This window comes from Castor canadensis, chromosome 9 (assembly GCF_047511655.1).
Source record: "Castor canadensis chromosome 9, mCasCan1.hap1v2, whole genome shotgun sequence".
Taxonomy (NCBI): Eukaryota; Metazoa; Chordata; class Mammalia; order Rodentia; family Castoridae; genus Castor; species Castor canadensis.
This window is the reverse complement of record NC_133394.1, coordinates 152,343,338-152,361,820: the sequence shown is the minus strand read 5'-3', so window position 1 is coordinate 152,361,820 and position 18,483 is coordinate 152,343,338. Positions and strand designations below refer to the sequence as shown.

At 53.7% G+C, this 18,483-nt stretch overlaps 1 protein-coding gene across 7 annotated transcripts in view; it reads left to right on the top strand.

Annotated features, from left to right (window-relative positions):
* Positions 1-18,483, top strand: part of Acox3 (acyl-CoA oxidase 3, pristanoyl) — a 66,551-nt gene that overhangs the window by 30,241 nt on the left and 17,827 nt on the right. For all 7 annotated transcript variants that reach the window (XR_012435891.1, XR_012435889.1, XR_012435890.1 and 4 more), the window contains exons 11-17: positions 1,426-1,546; positions 3,578-3,700; positions 3,937-4,050; positions 8,066-8,181; positions 13,426-13,600; positions 15,214-15,281; positions 16,274-16,360. Coding sequence is in view for 4 of the 7 variants with exons in the window: in XM_074042697.1 (XP_073898798.1) it covers positions 1,426-1,546; positions 3,578-3,700; positions 3,937-4,050; positions 8,066-8,181; positions 13,426-13,600; positions 15,214-15,281; positions 16,274-16,360 (804 nt within the window). In the remaining 3 variants the exon portion in view is untranslated. The remainder of the gene's footprint in view (positions 1-1,425; positions 1,547-3,577; positions 3,701-3,936; positions 4,051-8,065; positions 8,182-13,425; positions 13,601-15,213; positions 15,282-16,273; positions 16,361-18,483) is intronic.

The following is an 18,483-nucleotide window of genomic DNA, read 5'->3' as shown; positions in this document are numbered from 1 at the left end:
TGATGCAGAGGTGTCTGCACTGTCCTTGGTAGCACTGTGGTTAGATTTTGCTGAGGTCAAGCACCCCAAATTCAGCATTATTTCAAAGGCAGTCATGGGTTTGCGGGGACAGAACCTTCCCTGCATTCTTAGGCTGCCCCACCCACTTAGGGCTTGACTTGTGCAGTGACTCAAGTTGAGCCATTTGGGCTGAATCCATATCCCTGTTTCTCTGGGATGTGCTGACACCACCTGAATTCCCGTCTGTGAGTTCAGCTGTTGTTCTGTTGAGAACACGATGATTTTGCACAATCCGCATTACCAGCCCCTCAGAGGATTTCACGCTTCTGGACCTTTTGTAAACAACTGGACAAAGGTCTGGATCCAACCCACTGGATCTGGGTCAACAGCCTGGGATTCATGCCTGGATGAGCATGCAGATCCACTGAGGTCAGCTGCTGTGTAAAGAGAAGTCTGTTGCTAATTTCTTTGTAGACGGTTTGTGAATTTGTCTCCCTTGCCCTTTCATACTGCCTCCTGAGGGGAATAAAATGTGAGCCAAAGAAACATGTTTGGAAAGAGATTAGCAGTGCTGCGATTGGGTTATGCACAGCATCCTAAGAAGCCTGTCAGAAGGACATGCAGAGATCTGCTCAGCATAGGCGCCCAGTGGTGAGAGGCGGGCTGTGTAACCGGCCAGCAGCACTCACTGTGGAGCCAACCAGAGGTGGAGTGTGGGGTTGAATGGGTTCCCCTAGTGTGAGGCCCAGCTGACATTGACTTTGCTAACAGTGGCACAAAGCATTGCATTTATTCTTCCAGGCACCAGAGGACCTGACAGTAGCCCCTACTCAAAGTTTTATTACAGGTTGCATACCCTTTAATTGTGTTGGATATCAAGTAGAAGCCTATGGGCACAGGGAGGATGACCTGATGAACACCTATGCCACCAGACTGTCACTGACCATCCCTGCCCTCTGTGAACTCACTGGTCACAGCCTCCCTTCTCTTTGGAGGGCAGCACTGGCTCCAGCAAGTGTCCATCCTCCTCCCTCACTTCACAGCTCTCACTGCAAAGGATCTCAGCCCTCATCAGTATGTCGCTTACTTTGTGTCCATGTCTGAGCTTTGTGTGAGCTGACATGTGGATGTACTTCTGCAGTGTGCTCTGCAATCCCATTATGCCCTGTGGTTCATTTGCTGTACTGAGCTGTGGTGTGGTCCATTCGTTTTCATTGCTGAGCAACTGAGTGGAGCAAGCCTTTCCATTCTCGGATGAATTCCCTCCCTCTTTTAATTAAAATTGGGTCTCCTTCTTCTGTAATTATGAGATGTCTTGGATTAGCCCAGAGGAGACACAGTCTTTTGATGCTCATGCTGAAATTGGGGCCTGACTTTCAGTATGGACTCTCTTCACCTCTTCTCTTTGATTGTCCTCACTCAAAGGCAGAGCTCGGACGCGAGATCCATGCACTGGCATCAGCCGGCAAGCCCTTGGCCTCATGGACAGCCCAGCAAGGAATCCAGGAATGCCGGGAGGCGTGTGGTGGACATGGCTATCTGGCCAGTAGGTTTTGGAAAACCATATGATGATTTTCTGTCCTTAGCATTACCATTGGATGCTAAGTTAGGGTCAGCAAAGTACAGCCTGTGGGCCCAGTCTTGCCTGCTGCTGTTTTCGTAAATAAAGTTTTATTGGAACAGCGCATGCCCATTCACTTACGGCTTTCTATGGCTGTTTCTATGCTGCAGGGGCAGCACTGATTAGTGGAGACAGAGACAACATGGCTCACGCAGCCAGGAGTGTTTTCCATCTGGTCCGCTATAGAGCGAGTTTGCCACCCCCACCCTAGACACATCCTGCCTCTTTCTGGAGCCTCATGTTTCTGGGTCAAAACTGGGGTAATGATGAGGACTAGAGAAAGGTGTGGCAGAAAGCAGGTGTCAGCTATGTCACTTGAGATGTTTTGGTTAATGACTTGGTAGGAAACTTAGTGCCAAGTTTTATTGTGATAGAAAATTCTTAAACTTAGAAAAAAAAAGTTTTTTGGGCTGTTGTATAGGCAGTTGGTACCCATGGCTGAGAGTAGACAGGCAGCTGCTGAGGCCAAAGCCTTGCTCTGCCTCACTAGCATGGTAAGTGGGCAATTGCCCTCTCTGTGCCTCAGTTTCCTTGTTAGAAAATGGCAATCATAGATACCCCCATGGCGCAGGTCCTGGCAAGGATGAAGTGATTCATATGAAGAGTTAGAGGATCCGCTTGCTGCTGTGCCCTCTAACTTTACCCTACTATTGTCCTTGACAGAACTGCCATTGCCACCATCATAATTGACAGCTTACCTGCAAACTTCATGTGTGAGAATCTTAAAGAACTGATCAGAAAGAACAGGCTGCTCAGAGACCACACACTTGATCCAAACAGCAGATTCGCAAAATCCGTATTGACCTGCAGAGGCACTTCCTGCCCTTGTGTAGCTGTGACCATTTCCATGACACCTGTTGAGTTGGTCGTCCTGGCTGTTCGAGCATGGGTCTGTCCCTGCTTGGGCAGCCTGGTCCCTCAGGAACCCACACACTGCCTCTGTTTTGCAGTGACGTGTGGGTAACCATGGCTGCACATAAGTTCTTTGGTTGTATGTTTTGTCCTCTGTGTAATGTTCTTAGTAGTTTTTATTTGTTGTAACTCACAGAAGCACTATAAATAGTTCAGCTTTGTTACAGTTTAAAGTAGAATAAGGAAATCTAATACTGCCCTACTGCAGACAACAAAAATGACTGAATCAGCATTCGTGACTTACACAGACTCTGGGCTGGGACCCATGAGACTGAAGTCAGCAGGGACAAAGTAAAGACTGTGTCTAGCTTCACAACGGCAACTGCCCGTTTTTCTCCTGTGGTCCCTCCCAGCTCTCTCTGACCAGTGGCTTAACTGTGACATGGAAGGGTCAAGGGTGGGGGACATGATTTTGTGGCAAGTCAGGGAAAGATAGATGGTCAGAGTACTAGGTGACCACAAGCCTACTGGCAGCATGGCAGTGACAGAACTTGTCACGTCCTTCGGCTCCCTTCACACAGTGAGCTTGTGAACAAGAGAAGGGGGTGCCCCACTGTCTCTTCCATCTTGCCTCACACGGGGAGAGCACTTTCCATCTCAGGGGTGACAGAGGTGTGAGACTGGGAGAGCATGCCTTATAGAATGTGTGAACACAGGAGAGACACAAGGATAATGAGAACTGTCTTTAGATACTAGGAAGTTTCTGTTAAGAAGGGCAGCCCAGCCCCCACATCCCAGGGTCACCTCTCATCTCAGCCCACACCCTGGGGGAGGCTCTGCTAAGGGACCCTTCAGATGATGCCAGCAGGGATGACAGAGAGCCCTGAGCTGTGGGCCTTCCTGGGGGCTGCTGTCTGTTCTTAGGTTAACGATGGGAATGGGTGGGAGCGCGGAGGGTGCAGCAGTAGGAGGGCCTGGGAGGAGCAGAGCTGGGGTGACTTGCCCTCCCCTCAGGCTGGGCGTGCGGGCTGTGTATTATGGGTGATGGGGGGGCAGGTCTCACGGATGAGCGTCTGGAGGGATGCAGATGTGGCTTCTTTGCAGTGAACCGATTGGGGGACCTCAGGAATGACAACGATCCGAACTGCACGTATGAAGGGGACAACAATGTCCTGCTGCAGCAAACAAGCAACTACCTGCTGGGCCTTCTGGAGCATCGGCTCCAAGGTGGGCAGCTGGCCCTCCTGCGGGAGGTTGCTCTCTATGGACACAGGGTTCCACGGCCTCTGTTGAGTTTGTGCTTGGGTTAGGATGCACCTTATGTCTGAGAAAGAGACTGAGCTGCTCCCCAGCTGCTGGGCAAGGTGGGCAGGAGACTAGTCAGAGCCAAACTGGGCTGGTGGGACTTGCTCTGGGTTTGGGGCCCCTGTCTTTTTTCAAAGTCACTGGTGTGTGTGCCCTAGACGGAGCTCGCTTCAAAAGCCCTCTGAAGACGGTGGACTTTCTAGAAGCCTATCCCACCATCCTGGGCCAGAAGTTCACAGGATCCAGCATGGCTGACTGGTTGGACTCCTCCGGTATGTCCACTCTCCCCTAGGTTAGGGGGCATGGGGCTTTCCTGGCTCTACGTTATCCCAGGGACTGAGGCAGTGACTGAGATAACAGAGCAGTGGGAGACCCCTGAATGGTGCTTTGCCGTCTGTTTGCTCATCCATCTGTTCATCGGCTCGGTATTGGAGCCCCTCTGAGCTCCACACTGAGCAAGGTGCGGGCTCTAGCATGGCATGAAGGGTGCCTCCTCACTCCACAACCTCCCCTGGGGTACAAGTGTGGAGAGGCCTCTGTGGTCTGGTCTCTGCCTTGCTGCAACCTTGGCCATGCACCCCCGGGTATGGGCTACTATGATGGGAGGCTCGTGGCTATCCTGCTGCAGTCCTTTCTGTGGGACATCTCTGGGCTTCCCATGCACCTGCTTTGATTCTGGTTGTTTCCTGTGTTGCCACCCCCATCCCCCACCCTCTTTCTCCTGCTGACCCGGCTGCCTCCCCATGCCCCTCACTTCCTTGCTTCCTTCCTCCTGGGGCTCCTGTGCACAGGCTACCTCAGAGCACACCCTTGTCTCCTGACTTGTCCCCCTTTGGTGTGACCATCCTTCTGGAGCCAGCATAGGACTTGCCCAGTAGACCCTTCTCCAGCACTTGTGAAGTTAGCTGTGCTGTCATTAGAGTGAGAGGAACAAGTGACCGCCCATGGGCAATAGCATTGAAAGCAAAGCCTGTTTAATGGCAAGGTGTGCTAACCTCAGTCCATGTTCTCTTTCTGCAGAGAGCTTTGTGCTCCTGTTTACTGCTTAATTCTATACACATTTCATAAGCACCCACTCTGAGGTTCCAGGTTTGGGGATACAGAGATGACTTGGACTAGGTTCCTCCTTGTATGCTACAGTCTGGATGGGAGACAGAGCACATGGACACATCTCAGGCTGAGTTGCAGGGAGCAGCCCTCCTGCAGCAATGTGGCCCAGGCCACACTGTGGGGCATGGCTGATGGCTCTTTGACAGGACCTTGGCTGGCCAGGGATGGCTTCTCCAAGGCATTGATCTTTCAGTTCCGTATCGGTGAAGGCCAAGGGGTGGTGTTTCAGGAAAGGAAGCAGCATCACAGGCATGGCACACAGGCCCGAGCTCTGGCAGGAGGTGAGTTATCCCCTGCCCTGGAGTTGCTGGTTTATCACAGCCAGAGGGGCTGAACAGAATTGTTTGGCTCATTCATATTTTGGAAAACTCCTCTGGAAGAACAAAGGTGCCTCTGGCTGCTCTGTGGACACAGATCCAGGAGACAGAACATGACTGGGTCAGGTGGGGAAGGAGAGGGGCAGGACTGGCGTTGGGGAGGCTGAGTGGACAGGACTCCTGGGGTGTGAGGCAGGAGCTGCTGTGAACCATGTTTCCATGGAGCCCCCAGCCTGACTGGGCCTCTTGGCACTCACCTTAGGATGCTCAGGAAATGCTCAGCCACCCAGGCTCAGGGGAGCCCAGGATTGGGATTGAGCCTGGTGGGCTGCAAAGGTCAGGATCTTCATTCCAACTGCCAGGCTTCCTGATAAGCTGAGTTGACAGGATGAAGAGGGTTAGAACCTCTGCCCACCTCCACACTGTTGTGGAGGGAGGACCCTATCTCATAAGGTCCCCTGTCTCTTGTCAAATCCCATGTCAAAAGAACAGCTTTGAGCTGCAGTGCGCACCTCACTCAGTGTCAACCTCACCCTATTCAGCATTCCTTGCTGAACACCCATCTCTGAAGGCCACAGAGCTTGCTCTCATGGGTGGCTTCATGAGAGAAACACCAGAGGTGGGTCCTGATGCCCAGGTGCCACGGGCCAGGTGGAAACCAGGGTTCTCGTGAGACCCAGAGAATGGAAAAGTGACGCCTTCCATGGGTGCAGGACAGCACCTCTCACCAGGCTGCCTGGGTTTGACCTGGTCCCACCCACAGCTGTGGGACTCAGCATGTCCCTTACCCCTCCTGCCTCAGCTTCCTCCTTCAGCCTAGGACAGTGATGGAACTGCCCCCTAAAGGTTTTGTATCAGTCAGTACATGTTGGTGCTGACTGCTTGGCACCCACAGAGAAGATTAACACACACAGCAGGCTGTGGCTTTAAAGTTGCATAGGAATGGCCTGATGTGCCTGGTACCCCACCGAGCACCGTTCAGTGGAGCCTTGGAGGAGGGGGGTGAGGGTACTCATGGGACTTTGTGTTCAGACCAGAGTGGAAGGGTCCCCCAAGGTTCTGGAGGCCCCTAGATCCTCCAAGTGAAGTAGCTACTAGCCTCCCTCGTGGAGGGCAGAAGCACAGGACACAGGATTTCCTGGATAAGAGCACACAACCCTGGGCACTTCCTGTGAGTCTCCATGCTGTGTACATGAGGTCCACAGTGGAGAAATTGCAGTGACCCAGCTGGAGTGAAGCCTGGCCTGCCTTCTTCACCACCACAACTGCCACCACCACTCGGTGGCCATCTATAAGCCATTGGGTCACCCTGCTGACAATGACCAATCTTTCCATGTTCCTCCTGGCTTTTGAAAGTACTGATGGCAAGTGGGACACCAGCAGACCTGCAAGTCAATGTCTGAGCTTCCCCGATGTTGCTACAAAAAAACACTAGAAAAACACCTAGTTGTGATGGCGTCAGCATACCAGAGCTCTCCTCCAGAACCATCACCCACTGTGAAGACCAGAACATTGGCCAGTGTCTCCCCACTCCCTGAGTATGGGCCCGGCTCTGCCTGCTGTCCTCCCCTTTTGCCAACTCTGGAGGGAAAACTGCCGGGGAAGCATCTAGGGGAAGCGCTTTGGTCTCCAGCGTGGACACCACCCCTCACACAGAGGTTCTGGCTTGTGGTCTCCAAACCCCACATCTGGGGCTGACTTACGGCCCTTGCATCATCTGGATCTTTGGGGAAAAGATCTAAGTGACCTCTGACCTTGCAGCTCTGTGGGACTAGGGAGACCTCCCTGTTCCAGGATTGTGCCAGGCTGGTGGGAGGTTGGAGTCTCCTGGAGGCCAGGCCCTGATCCTTTCGGGAAGAGTGACATTGGGGATGGGAGGGACAGGGACATGCTCTGCAGCTGCTCTGATTTGTGAGAGGTGCGTGTGCAGAGGTGTCTGACAGATGGCCCTGGGCACCCAGGGACTTAGGAATGCCCTTAGACGCCAGGTGGGTGTCTTCCTCTTCACTTGGCTTGTTCTCGTTCACATAAAGTAATTGCTATGCTCACTGCTCAGACAGGTGTGTGGGGGACAGCAAGGTCACTGGGCTCCTGTGGGCAGAGGGTCACGTGGGGTCAAGGAGTGCAGGGCAGTGGGGCCTCAGGCCCTTGGTAAAGCCCATTGGCAGGAACACGTGCTCATCCTAGATAAGTTGCCTGTCCCAGAAAGCTCTGTGACCCATGGCCTCACTGTTACTGGGACAGTGTGGGACTTGACAGTCTCCAAGCCAAGCTGGAAATGCCTACCAGTGCCTGCCCCTTCCCAACCATCACCTGTCAAGGGGCCTTGGGCAGTTACTCTTGGTGACTTGGTGTCCCTATCTTCATTTTTTTATTTATTTTTTATTATTCATATGTGCATACAAGGCTTGGGTCATTTCTCCCCCCTGACCCCCCCTTACCACCCACTCTGCCCCCTCCCTTGTGTGCTCTCGCTTTTATCATGTGCTCAAAGTCCAGTCCCATTGTTGTGTTTGCCCTTGATCTAATGTCCACATATAAGGGAGAACATACGATATTTGGTCTTTTGGGCCAGGCTAACCTCACTCAGAATGATGTTCTCCAATTCCATCCATTTACCAGCGAATGATAACATTTCGTTCTTCATGGCTACATAAAATTCCATTATGTATAGATACCACATTTTCTTAATCCATTCGTCAGTGGTGGGTTTCCCTATCTTTAAACTGGCCTGGCTTATACCCCCTCATGCAGATCTCCCAGGACACGTACACAGTCTGTGGTGCCATCTGTCCCAGTTTAAGTACAGTGTAAATGTTAGATTCTGTCTTGTGACTGTTCTCTGTTTCTCATTCTGAAGGACCCCTGGTAGCGTACCAGTGGCTGGTCTGCTACCTGCTCCAAGAGAGTCATCAAAAACTCAATCAAGAGAAAAGATCAGGAAGCAGTGACTTCGAAGCAAGAAACAACAGCCAGGTGCGTGTTTGTTAACCCCTGCCTTTTGTTTTATTTGCTCAGTCCCTCTGGTGGTGTCCCTGGGAAGTCCGATGTCCTGGTGGTTGGACACCCAGCCTTGAGCTCCTGTGACTGTAGGCTGATTGCTCAACCTCTTGGCACCTTGGTTTGCTCCTCTGTCACTTGAGATGCTGGTGCTTGCCTGGCCAGGTTGTAGAAGAGGTTGGGGATCATGTTCATGGCACTGAATGAACCAGAGCTGTAGTTGTTGGGGTTGGGGCCATCAGCTATGAGACCTTTGACCCACTGTGGGCTGCAACACCAGTGTGGGTCACAGCCTGACAGGTGTGACTCAGGCCAGCTCACTGCTCACCCCACCACTCTGCACTTGACTTTCCTCAGTCATCATTGTTTTCACAGTCCTTGGTGGGGCCAGGCCAATGGTAGCTTGTATAGGCTGGCTGAGAAAGTGCTCAGCTCTCACTCTGGAACAGAGCTGCCTCTTGTGTCCCTGGAACCCTTGGCTACAAAACACCCTGCTGCAGAGCACCTTTTATGCCAGGTTGCATTGTGGATGCAGTCCTGCACTTGGATCCTAGGTGATGGTGTCCTCTGGGAAGGCCAGGATCTGGCAGACCTGCTACTGTCCCTCACCCTTGGTGACTCAGGATGGAGCTGCCCCTGGGAACCCAGGTCACATCTACCTGAGCCCTGAGAAGGCTCCAGGCCCCATACTCTGCTGTTGCCAGGGCTGGGAACTTGTCAGACTCACCAGTCCCAGGGTGAGGAGACAAAAGAGGGACAGCCTGCTGAAGTCAGAGGCTCCTTCTGAGCTTAAATAAACCAAAGCCAAATGTACAGCTTAAAAGAAATGAATTCATCAGGCTGCCCAGCGTCTGAACTTCAGCTCTGGGCCCTATGGGTCAAAAATAGGAAGCTTAAAGTGATGCCTCAGATACAGGCTGCTTTCTGCCCCTTGGGCCTGGTGTTGCAGGTTTGCTCGTTTGGAATGATGAGTGAACATTAGCTTCAGCCATTCCTTCCTCTGCTGGTCACATTGTGATTCTAAAGTGGAAGTGGTGCCATCTTCCTGAGTTTGCCAATAAAAGCCCCAAGGTGGTGGAGGCACACAGAGCCCTTTTCCAGCAACATCCAGTTCTTAGAACTACCCAGAAGTACCATGTGGACCTGTCATGCTGCCCCTTGGCAGCCTATCCAGCCCATAAGTGCTAAGTGCCTGCTTATTTGACTCCTGTGCCCCACGTGTGGTATGGTGCTTGGAGAAGTGATTTACCTTTGGGTCTTCCCTGAAGACCTTGGTAAAAGTGACACATATGTCCAGTGGCAGAGAGCAGGAGGGGCCTGGGTTCCTACTGAGACTGTGTCCATTTGCTGGGGAGCTCTTAGGCACAAGCCAGGGTGTAGTCATATGGAGAGGCAGGAGCTGTAGACAGGAGGCAGCCATGAGGCCTTGGAGAAAAGGAGGATCAGGAGGGGCTTCTTTTCCAACCTGCTCTGGATCACAGGCATTGGAGAGCAAGCACGAGGTCTTTTCTGACTGCTGGAACTCTCCAGCCTGGAGTCTGATGCTGGGGACCTGCTGGGGAGTCAGTCTCTGCCTATTGGTGAGGGAAGCAGCCATGTGGCCAGAGAAGAAAGCAGCAGAGATGTTTACTTAGTCCCATTAGCCCCAGCAGGGGACAAGCCTTCTTAACAGAAGATTCAGAGACTACAAGAGAGAAGAAAACCACCCATTCAACTGTCTGCCTTCTGGAGAGCAAAAGAGTGTGTGAGCAGTCAGGCAGATGCTGGCTGGGAAAGCCCTCAGCAGGCAGTAGATGGGGACCAGCACAGGAGGAAAGTGTGCCCCCAGTTAGGCCATCCTGGCCTGGGGCATGAGCTGGTGCCAGGGACGTGCAGGCTGAAGTTAGGTGCCCCAGGTAGTGGGCTGGTGGTGGCTATGCCATACAGAGTTTTTTTGGGGACTGACCATCCTTGTTAGATAAAAAGTGTGCTTGCTCTTACCTAGAGAATAAGAGCTTGCTCCTGGCAGTGATAACTGTTGTTTGCTGCTTGCCTACTGCAGGCTACATGCACAAAGGTGGTTATTTAAAAACAAAAGAGTGTCTTTAGTGTTTGGGCTGGGTGACACCCTACGTGTCCAGTATGTGTAAAGGTGGCCATGGTGTCCACACCCCTGCCTTGTCTTGATGTTCCCACCCCCAGGACCAACCTGTTAGGGATTCCTCAGGATCTCCCTTAGAAAAGGAACACAGGGACATTTTTCCTTCCTCAAGCCACACATGGAGCTCTTTTCATGGGAGTTAAGGGACAGAAATGCCACAGGTCTCCTGGCCCCGCTTTGCCAATGCTACAGAACCTGTGTCTGCTAAGCCCGAGCTGGTTCTTCCCCACTTCCTCACTTGTCACTATGTCTGCACGTGACCAGATCAGAGTTTGGCCTTTGCCTATGGAAGTGCAGAGGTCCTCAGAAATTCTGGGCACCAGACAGTGGTTTCTGCCTTGCTTTCCTGGGGCTGGAGGTGTGTTAGGGTTCATGAGAGGGAAGCCTGGCCTTAGTGGCCAGCCCACTCCAAGTGTGCCCTCTCTCCTGTACCCCAGCTCACTGCTGCCAGGCGACAGTGGTCCTTCCTACAAGTCCCAAAAGTATGTGTTGCAGCCTTCAGTGAGATGGCACAATGGTGTGTGGACACTGAGACTCCCAGGAGAAGGCTGGGGAGCAGTAGGGTGTGAAGACCAGTCTCTGGGTGCCAGGACCCTTTTGGTCTGAGGGTACTAGCTGTAACTGACTAGGTAAGCTCTCCCATGGGGGCGTCAGCACCATTTAGAACGCTGCCTGTGCCCACCCACCTTGGTCAGTATTGCAGTGAGACCTGCTGATTGCAGCAATAGACGCTATGCAGGACTCTGTCCCCAGAGCCCGTGTCCCAAGGATCTTATCTGGACATTTCCCAGAAGACACTAAGAAGTGTCCTGCATGTTGAATCCTGGGCCGAGATACAGCAGAGCACAATAGAGCCCATGTCTCAGAGCTCCCAGGGCTGGGCAGGCATGTCTCTCAAGAGATCTACCCTGACCCTCAGCAGTCTCGGGAGGGAGCCCTGCTGCAGATGAGGACACAGGCATGGGGACATTTGCTCGCTGTCCACTCATGCACAGTTCCCAGAAGCCCAGCTGATCTGGAAGTTGACTGTGTCTACACTTCAGAGCCAGGCGACTCAGAATGAGTTTGATAGCAGGGGTCTTATAGGCAGGGCTGCTGTCCCAAGCTCACAACCAACCTGTTGAGCCTGTGACGTAGTGTAAATGAAAGTGTCACTTTCAGGAAGGATGTGATGCAGCAGTCACTTGAGTGCTAGAAAGTCCACTTGTGCATGGAAGGAGGGAGGGACAGAGAGCCAGCCAAATGTGGTTTGCACCTAACCTGGCTGTCCTGGAGGTGCCCATGCCTGTGGGCCTGTGGTCTGCGAGGACACTATGGGGGAGAGGGGCTTATGTGTGTGACACATTTGGCTGTTGGTGGGGCTTATGGTATCCCTGTGCTCTGTGGATGTAGGAGCCAGCCTGCCTGGTTCGAGTTCTCTCCACCTCAACCCCCTGTATTTTGTTTACTGAGTGGGGGAGGGCAGGAAAGGCCCAGGAAGCTGGAGTTCCACACCTTGTCAAACATTCACTGCAACCAGCATCACCAGCTACAGGAAGCAGGGGCACCAGGGGGCCATGCCTGCTTCACTCAGTAGAACCCCGAGGAATCTGGTCACTTGCCCTACCTGGGGTCAGTAGTGTGGTCCCACCTCCCCAGGTCCTGCCACCAGCTCACACTTGCCAAAGCAAGGGCACAACTCAGCATGAGCCAGAGCAAGGTAGGGCAGAGCCATGCCCAAGGCCCTCCCAGTGCTCAAACAGCCGGGAGCAGAATGGGGCCCGTCTGCACCTGCAGAACAGCCTGCCCTCTAGTGTGTATGGCCCTGTGATGTGTGAGGCCCGGTGGGGCCCTCAGTGCAGGACCAGCCAATGAGGCACAGGGGAGAAAGTGTCTTCTCCCCATTTATCATCTCCTGAGGCTCTAATCTCTGTGGGGCCCTGGGAGAAGGCTGGCCTTGAACTCCAGACCCCCACAATGGCTCTCCAAAGGTTACCAGACCTTGAAGTGGAGGCTTTGTCTCCCTGCAGTCACCCACTCTGGGTACAGTGCTGCCTCCCTCCTTGTATGTGGCCATGGACCTAGCTGTGCTGAGTTCTGGCAGATGTGGGGACCAAGCCATACATAGGGGCTTGGCAGCCTTTCCTGCCTTCCTCAACATCCCCATCATCTTGTTGCTGGAGTTTTGTTTAATCACAGAAGTAGCAATATTCATGCTCACAGTGCAAGCAGTGCACACATCACCTCCACAATTTAAAAAGTCTGATCAGATGATAAATTAGAGACGGGGAAAGAAGCAGTAATTATCTGCAAACATTTTGGGTCTTGGTTAAAAATAGAACAGGCTACTGGATGCAGGTGGCTCATGCCTATAATCCCAGCTACTTAGGAGGCAGAAGATCAGGAGGATCATGGTTTGAAGCCAGCCTGGGGAAACAGTTCACGAGACCCTATCTTGAAAAAGCCTATCACAAAAAAGGACTGATGGAGTGGCTCAGTGTAGATCACCTGCCTAACAAGCGTGAGGCAGAGTTCAAACCCCAGTATTACCGAAAAAAAAAAAAAAAAAAAAACAGAATAGGCTGGGCCCAGGAGAGCCAAGTGAGTCCTGCTTTTACGAGCACTCTTGGGATGTAAGTAGGCTTTGGCTGGGGAAGGGATGGATCCCATGAGGCCTGTGGGCTCTTTTGTCGGGGATACAGTCTGTAGGCAGGAGGCAAAAGCTGCTTTCTGGGAACTGTGGAGAGGGTGCAGCCTTGTCCTGTGTATAGCAGAATCACCATGTCCACCCCATTGACACAAGCAGCTCTTGGAGCCCTCTGTCCTCCAGCTGCAGGTGCCCTGGACAACTGCTGGTATCACCTGCACTGTAGTGACAGCAGCCTTCCTGAGCCTGCCGGATCACCCGAGTTCCGTGTGGGAGCTAAGTGACAGTGACCCGGGCCCCTTTTCTGTTGTTTCCATGGAAATTTCTCGTGCTGTGCTGTGCCCTCACACTGCTTTGCCTCAGCGCACTGTGGATGCCTACTGAATGCACTCCTTGGTCTGCATTTCCTGGTGGTTCCTCCTGTGGTCACTGGGCTCTGGGCTCTGTTTTGAAGGTGTACTACTGCCGGTCCTTGGCTCTGGCCTTCATGGAGCTCATCGTGGCACAGAGGTTCCACGAGTTCACGCATGGCCCTGGTGTGCCACCCTCACTGAGAGCTGTGCTCGAGCGGCTCAGCGCACTCTACGCTCTGTGGTCCTTGAACCAGCATGTGGCTGTGCTCTACCGAGGTGAGGCCTGCGGCCCCGGGCGCCCCTTCTGCAGGGAATGGGTGCCCACTCTACCTGGGTGGCTCTGCTAGCCACCTTCCCTGAGGGCTCATTAAGCCCTGTCAGCTGAAGGGGACGAGCACAACCTGATCGAGGAGCCTAGGTTCCACAGTGGGACGTGAGACACAGACAGGAGGCAAGTGTGGGGCCAGAGAAGGGTCGGATGGAGCTGTAAGATGCACTTTCCTTGTACACAGCACACCTGCCACGCCCCTCTCCAGGTTAATCAGAGGGTGCTTCCAGAAGGCCCTCTTATGCCGGGCAGTGGGCTAGATTCAGAAAGCTGAGCCCAGCCCTCAAAGCCCAAGGCACAGACAGACACAAACCTGATTGTCAGGGGAGTACCCCCAGAAATTCCTAATCAGGAACCTGGAGGCTTCCCAGAGGAGGGGCAGCTGGGCTGACTCCTGGGAAGTTGGGGAACTGGTGAGCCAGTGTTCTTGGCCTCCTGTTAGTTGCTGCCCTCCTAAAGAGGCTTCTCAGCTGGTTTCCTAATTGCCTATGATACCTTCCTGCCACATTCACTGTCCCATCATGTGCACCTCAGGCTTAGGAAGCCAGAGGCCCCACCCACCCACCAAGAACCAGCTTTTGTGCCTCCAGATCCACAGAGGGAGGACCAAGGGCTCTGGGAAGAAGGAGGGCATGAACAGAGCAGGACAGGGCAGAATCCCACTTGCTGTCTGAGAAATTCTGTGACTAGCACCCTCTACTTCATAAAAAATCACTACAAGTCCAAGTACTGGTGCCTCACACCTATAATTCTAGCTACTTGGGAGGGTGGGATCAGGAGGATTGTGGTTTGAGGCCAGCCGAGGCAAATAGCTTGAGAGACCCCATCTCCAAAATAACCAAAGCAAAATGGACTGGAGGTGTAGTTCAAGCAGTGGAGCACCTGATCTGCAAGTGCAACTTCCTGAGTTCACACCCTAGTCCCACAAAAAATAAAAGTTATCGTAAAAGTAGATTCAGCCACTAACCTCGAACACACAAAACTGCTGTCCCTGGACCTGTTGAGAAAGCTGCAGGGTCTGGAGGTGACGTCTCCCACCCTGTCCCATGGTGGCTTCAGAGGCACCTACCCCATGTGCTCAGCTCTGTGGCCCCTCTCAGACCCAGCCCCACACTCACACCTACAGTGGGGACAGGCACCTCATCCACTGCACACCTCCACCTGTGCACACCACTTTGTTCACCCAGATGCCCTTCCCCACTCACTTCCTTGAAGGGAAACTTGGCCCAGCCTCCAAGCTCCAGCTGGTATGAGCCCCAGCAGTCCATCCTCCTGCTTCCTCCAGACTGTCAGGCTTTGCCTGCCTCTGTGCTCCCAGTCCTGGCTGTGACCTGCCCACGCATGCCCAGAGAACCGATTGGGACAGGACTCCAGAACCAGCCCCGAGCTGTTGCATTCCTTCTCAGGGGGTCACAGTAGGCTAAGGTTGACACAGTGACATTCTGACAACTCCGCCGACAATAGGCACCTACAGGGCTAACTCAGAAGGTCCCTGGGGAGGCGCTGCTGTGGAATTGCACTGAGGGGCCTGGCCCGAGCGTAATGAAGGCTGTGCTTGCAGGTGGATACTTCTCTGGTGAGCAAGCAGGGAAAACGATGGAGGACGCCATCCTGCACCTATGTGCGCAGGTGAGTGGTTCATTGTCACAAGCCTCTGTCTGCTCTCTGTTCAGTGTTCTGGTGCCGATGCACAGCCTCAATTACAAGGCTCTCCATCTACATCATGCAGTCACCCCAACACTTGTCCAATTCTGAGGCTGTTTCCCATGCCAGTGTGCTCAACAGCAGTTATTTGAAGTTACTAGTTGTTTGAAGAAAAAATATTTTTGCATTTCAAGAAAATTCTTGGGCTGGGCACCATGGCTCACACTTGTAATCTCAGCTACTTGGGAGGTGGAAATTGGGAGGATGGAGGTTTGAGGCCAGTCAGAGCAAACAATCAACAAACCAAGCATGACGATGCACATCTGTAATTCCAGCCACCAAGAGGTGCAGGTAGGAAGATTGCAGTCAGAGGCCGACCAGCCCTGGGCAGAAAATAGGAGACCTTATCTGAAAAATAACTAAAGCAAAAAAGGGCTGGGGAGTGGTTCACCTAACCAGGGCAAGGCCTTGAGTTCAAACCCCAGTACCATCAGAAGAAAACAAGAAAATTCTTGGCGTCTCTTTGGAGTCACTGCCGTGTCTTTTGGTGTCTCTGCCGTGTCCATGAGCACCTGTGGGATGGATGGGGGAGCCATGAAACTGCTGCCCCTGCAAGGACTGACATGCCAGTGGCTCCTGCAGAGTTCACAGTGCTCTCTCTCTCCCCTGGTGGCTCGGGCATCCTTTCTTGTCCCAGTGGTTGCTGGATGGGCCAGGGACAAGCCTCTGGGAATAGCACTGTGTAATGAGCTGTGCCCATTGCTTCTGCCAGCATCCTCTGCAGATGGAAGCGTGCAAACACTCTCCCAGCAGTCTGTGACCCCTCCCCATGGAGAGTTGGGGCATTAGTCCTTCCTGCTTGCTTGGGTTTGCAGTTCCAGCAAGCCTTAGCAACCAGCGGCCCTGGCTGTATGACTCAGTGGTCACCATGGAGACTTTAGGACCTTGCCAAGTGTAAGGACTTTGTTTCCTAACAGCTGAAAGATGACGCCGTGGCCCTGGTAGACGTGATCGCCCCTCCCGACTCTGTTCTGAACTCCCCAATCGGCAGAGCTGATGGCGAGGTAAGGGGGCAGCCGGCGGGGGTCTCTGCAGAACCTGAATGGTGCTGGGGATCAGGAGGCTCGGATGCTCCCTGGGGAATGGCCACACTTTGAGGGCAGGAGGAGTCCTGGTGATTTTACCGCCTGTCCGTCTTGCTGGCTCTTGGTTCCGGGCCGCATCCTTCCCCGTGGTGGACCCGGGTGGGCAGGTGGGCACTGCCTATGAAGGCCAGGCATGCAGCCTCTATTCCTGACCCCATCTCACAGGGCTGGCTCCTGCAGCCACAGTGTCAGTGCCAGCCAGCTGACGTGGCAGCCACCCTACCCTGGTCCTCCTGGTCAGGCATGTCTGTCTACTTGGTCTCTAAGTCCTCTGCCTCCCAACCCTGATCTCAACCCCCCAGCCATCTGTCCCCTCTGACCATCTTCACTGAGGGACTGCTCCCCTACCCCCCATCCACCTGTGCAACCCCTGCATGGCCCCCTGATCTCTTCTTGCTCCTGAGTTCCAGAATGGGCTCTTTAGAATCAGGTTGGGTCAGGTCTCTCCCCTGACAGAGCCCTCCACCAGCACTCCCCTCACCTGAGGTAGAGCTGGGTCCCCTGCACCCCTGCCCTCTGTGCTGAGCCTGTTCTTCTCCACTGTGCTGCCTCCTGCACTCCAGCCTCACTCTCCTCCTGTGTTCTAGAGTGCTGGGCTCATTCCCACCCCAGGGCCTTTGCACCTGCTGTCCCAGTGCTGGGAGCACCCTTTGTTCCCTCAGCCTACACTGAGTGCTGCTGCCTCCTCACAGAGGCCTTCTCTGGCTACCCCTAGTACAGGTCTCACCCTGCTGCCATGTGACTTGGCAGCCCTAATCACTGAGCCTGAGGTGTCTCTGGATGTGACTCTCTCCACTACATGGTGAAACCCTGCAGAGGGACCAAACAGGTCCAGCTGTGTCACCCAGCCTGTTACTGCCCACAGGGCCATTGCTGCTCTTTTCTCTGTTTTAACGTGGCATTACGTCACATGCCTGAGGTCTGATGATTGTGAGTCGTGGAACGGATTTAGCTCCACCCAACCCCCCACCCCCAGGACGCTGTCCTTCTGCTGAGGACCTGGGGCTCTGACAAAATGGAGACAGAGTGGATAGGAGTCCGTGGACCTCGGGGAGTGCCAACATCAGTATTTTATAAGCCCATAACGGGTTTGTGCAGTCAGAGCAGACACCCCAGCTCAGGGCAGCCCTGCCACACCTGCAGTGTACCGTGGGCAGATGCAGGCCAGGGGTCCAGGGGGGCAGGATGAGGGCAGGACCTCCAGGCAGACCTGAAATACCCGCAGGGACTGTGGTTTTCAGCTGTGGGTCATTGCTGCACCCGTACCCCACAGTACATGTTGTCATGCCTACTTCGCTGATGAGAAACTGAGGTCCAGAGAAGCCAGTGGGTTGCCCAGGGCTGCCCAGCCAGGAATCAGCAGAACCAGGATATGGCCGTGATCTGGTCCAGGGGTTTGGAGAAAAGTCGAGGAGAGGACATTGGGCCCCAGTGCTCACACTGGAGAGAGGGGTTTGCCCTGCCTTTGGGGGCCTCACCAGGTGGGCAGGCCAGTGGAGCGTTTGTAAGTGGGCCTGCTTTGGAGGATCCAGGTGGTGTTGTGAGAGGACCCCTGAGCATACAGGCCTGTCCCAGGCAGAAGGAACCACAGTAGGCTTGAGTGTCTGGGCACTACACTTTTCTCTAGGGTGGCGGGGCGGGGAGCTGAAGGCAGAGCTGATCCGGGATGGAGAGGGGCCCCTCTGGCTTCAGGTGCCGCAGTAAACCTGAGCCACCGAGGCATCACCTGGCAGGGCAGTTTAGACCCCTGTGTTTCCCCAGCTTCAGGAAACCAGTGTTTGAACAGGTGCTACCAAATAAAAAGCACTTGCCATGAACAAACCCCACTTAGATCATCTGGGAGAACATTAGTGGGGCACAATGCTCGTGACAGTGAAATGCAACCTGAATTTATGCCCCTGGAAGACACAGCCCAGGCCTGTCTCTTTGGGAGCAATGGGAGAGTTCATCTGGCAGGTGCAGGCACCTGGCTTTGTAAAGTGACACAGGTCAACTGCAGCCAGCACAGAGTGGCCCACTTCCCTGTGTCTCCACAACACAGT